Source organism: Empidonax traillii, unplaced genomic scaffold, assembly GCF_003031625.1.
Source record: "Empidonax traillii isolate 1590-97213 ecotype Southwest subspecies unplaced genomic scaffold, ASM303162v1 scaffold2740:size34933, whole genome shotgun sequence".
In the NCBI taxonomy this organism is placed as follows: domain Eukaryota; kingdom Metazoa; phylum Chordata; class Aves; order Passeriformes; family Tyrannidae; genus Empidonax; species Empidonax traillii.
The window spans coordinates 19471-21592 of record NW_020957933.1 but is presented as its reverse complement, the minus strand read 5'-3'; the positions used below and the strand labels follow the sequence as shown (position 1 = coordinate 21592).

The 2122-nt window shown below is 58.7% G+C and overlaps 1 protein-coding gene across 1 annotated transcript in view; it reads left to right on the top strand.

The window, feature by feature from the left end:
- The window catches only part of LOC114072188 (transcription activator BRG1-like), a gene marked incomplete at both ends in the record, with an annotated part of 34633 nt that overhangs the window by 13218 nt on the left and 19293 nt on the right, over nucleotides 1-2122 (top strand). Inside the window, 4 exons of the mRNA XM_027910109.1 lie at nucleotides 260-346; nucleotides 1008-1054; nucleotides 1201-1367; nucleotides 1945-2108. Of these exons, the coding sequence (XP_027765910.1) occupies nucleotides 260-346; nucleotides 1008-1054; nucleotides 1201-1367; nucleotides 1945-2108 (465 nt within the window). The remainder of the gene's footprint in view (nucleotides 1-259; nucleotides 347-1007; nucleotides 1055-1200; nucleotides 1368-1944; nucleotides 2109-2122) is intronic.

The following is a 2122-nucleotide window of genomic DNA, read 5'->3' as shown; positions in this document are numbered from 1 at the left end:
AGTGGATCCCTGGGGGATCTGAGCGGCCCCTCGGGGCCATCAGGGGATGCTCGAGGGGAATGAGGCCGTGGGAGGGAGGGAAAGGGTCATTTGGGCCCAAAGGGAAAGCGGGAGGTGGGAAATTCCCTCTTTTCCAGCTCCGCCCCGAGGGGACCCAAAAACCTGTGGGGGGGGTGGTTTCCAGGGGATTCCTGGGAATGCTGGGAGGGGGATCCGCCCCATCCCGGGTTTTTAACCCCCCCTGGGCCCTCCCCTGCAGGGCAAAGGCGGCACCAAGACCCTGATGAACACGATCATGCAGCTGAGGAAGATCTGCAACCACCCCTACATGTTCCAGCACATCGAGGTGGGGCCTCCCCAGGACAGGGATCCACCAGAACTGGGATCAGCCCCCCTGGGATAGACCAGAACAGGGATAAAACAACCTGGGATAGACTAAAACGGGGATAGACCCACCTGGGATAGACTAAAACAAGGATAAATGAACCTGGGATGGACTAAAACGGGGATCAACCAACCTGGGATGGACCAGAACAGGAATAAATTAACCTGGCATTAACCAGAACAGGGATAAATGAACCTGGGATAGACTAAAACAGGGATAAACCAACCTGGGATAAACTAAAAGAGGGATAAATGAACCTGGGATAGACTAAAACAGGGATAAACCAACCTGGGATGGGCCAGAACAGGGATAAACCAACCTGGGATAAACTAAAACAGGGATAAATGAACCTGGGATAGACTAAAACAGGGATACACCAACCTGGGATGGACCAGAACAGGGACTGAACCCCCTGGGGATGGACCAGACTGGGACTGAACCCCCTGGGGATGGACCAGACTGGGACTGAACCCCCTGGGGATGGACCAGACTGGGACTGAACCCCCTGGGGATGGACCAGACTGGGACTGAACCCCCTGGGGATGGACCAAACCCTTTAGGGCCGTGTTTTAGGGCAGTTTTTAGGGCCGGCCCCTGACCTGTCTCTCTTCCCAAACTCCAGGAATCCTTCTCGGAGCACTTGGGGTTCACGGGCGGGATCGTGCAGGGGTGAGTGGGGGATCCAGGGGGGGGTTAAATGGGTGAATCCCCCAACTCCAGGGGCCCGTGGGGGCAGGGGGATGACCCAGGATTCCCCCCCAAACGGCCCCAAATCCCGTTTTCCCCCCGATTCATCCCATTTTTTCCCCCCCAAGGCTGGATTTGTACCGCGCCTCCGGCAAGTTCGAGCTCCTGGACCGGATCCTGCCCAAGCTCCGGGCCACCAACCACAAAGTGCTGCTCTTCTGCCAGATGACCTCGCTCATGACCATCATGGAGGATTATTTCGCCTACCGCGGCTTCAAATACCTCAGGCTGGACGGTGGGTGCCCCCCAAGGGGGGGGTTCCCTGGATTTGGGGGGGGATTTCCCTGGATTTGGGAGGGGGTTTCCCTGGATTTGGGGGGGTTGTGGGGTCGGGGAGAGGTGCTGAGGGGGGTGTGGAGGGGGAGGTGGAGGGGTCGAGGTGGATGTCGAGGGTGACGAGGTGGGGATCGAGACAGGGAAGGGGATATCAAGGTGAATATCGAGATTTTAAGGTATAAGGAAGATTTTAAGGTAAATATCAAAATATTGAGGTAGATACCAAGATACCAGAGTGGATATCAAGATATCGAGGTGGATAATCAAGATATCAAGGTTTAACCCCCTGGGGCCCCAAAGTGTCCCCCCTGAGGCCCCAGGCTGGGATTTAACCCTCTGGGACCCCAAATTTTCCCTCCTGAGCCCCCAGGCCGGGATTTGAGCCCCCAGCCCAGGGTTTGAGCCCCCCCAGCCCAGGGTTTGAGCCCCCAAGCCGGGGTTTGAGCCCCCAAGCCGGGGTTTGAGCCCCCAGCCCAGGGTTTGAGCCCCCCCAGCCCCCCCCGGCCCCTAGTGACCCGCTGTGCCCCCCTCCCCAGGCACCACGAAGGCAGAGGACCGGGGGATGCTGCTGAAGACGTTCAACGAGCCGGGCTCCGAGTACTTCATCTTCCTGCTCAGCACCCGGGCCGGGGGGCTGGGGCTCAACCTGCAGTCGGCTGACACCGTCATCATCTTCGACAGCGACTGGAACCCCCACCAGGTGCCTGCCCGGGG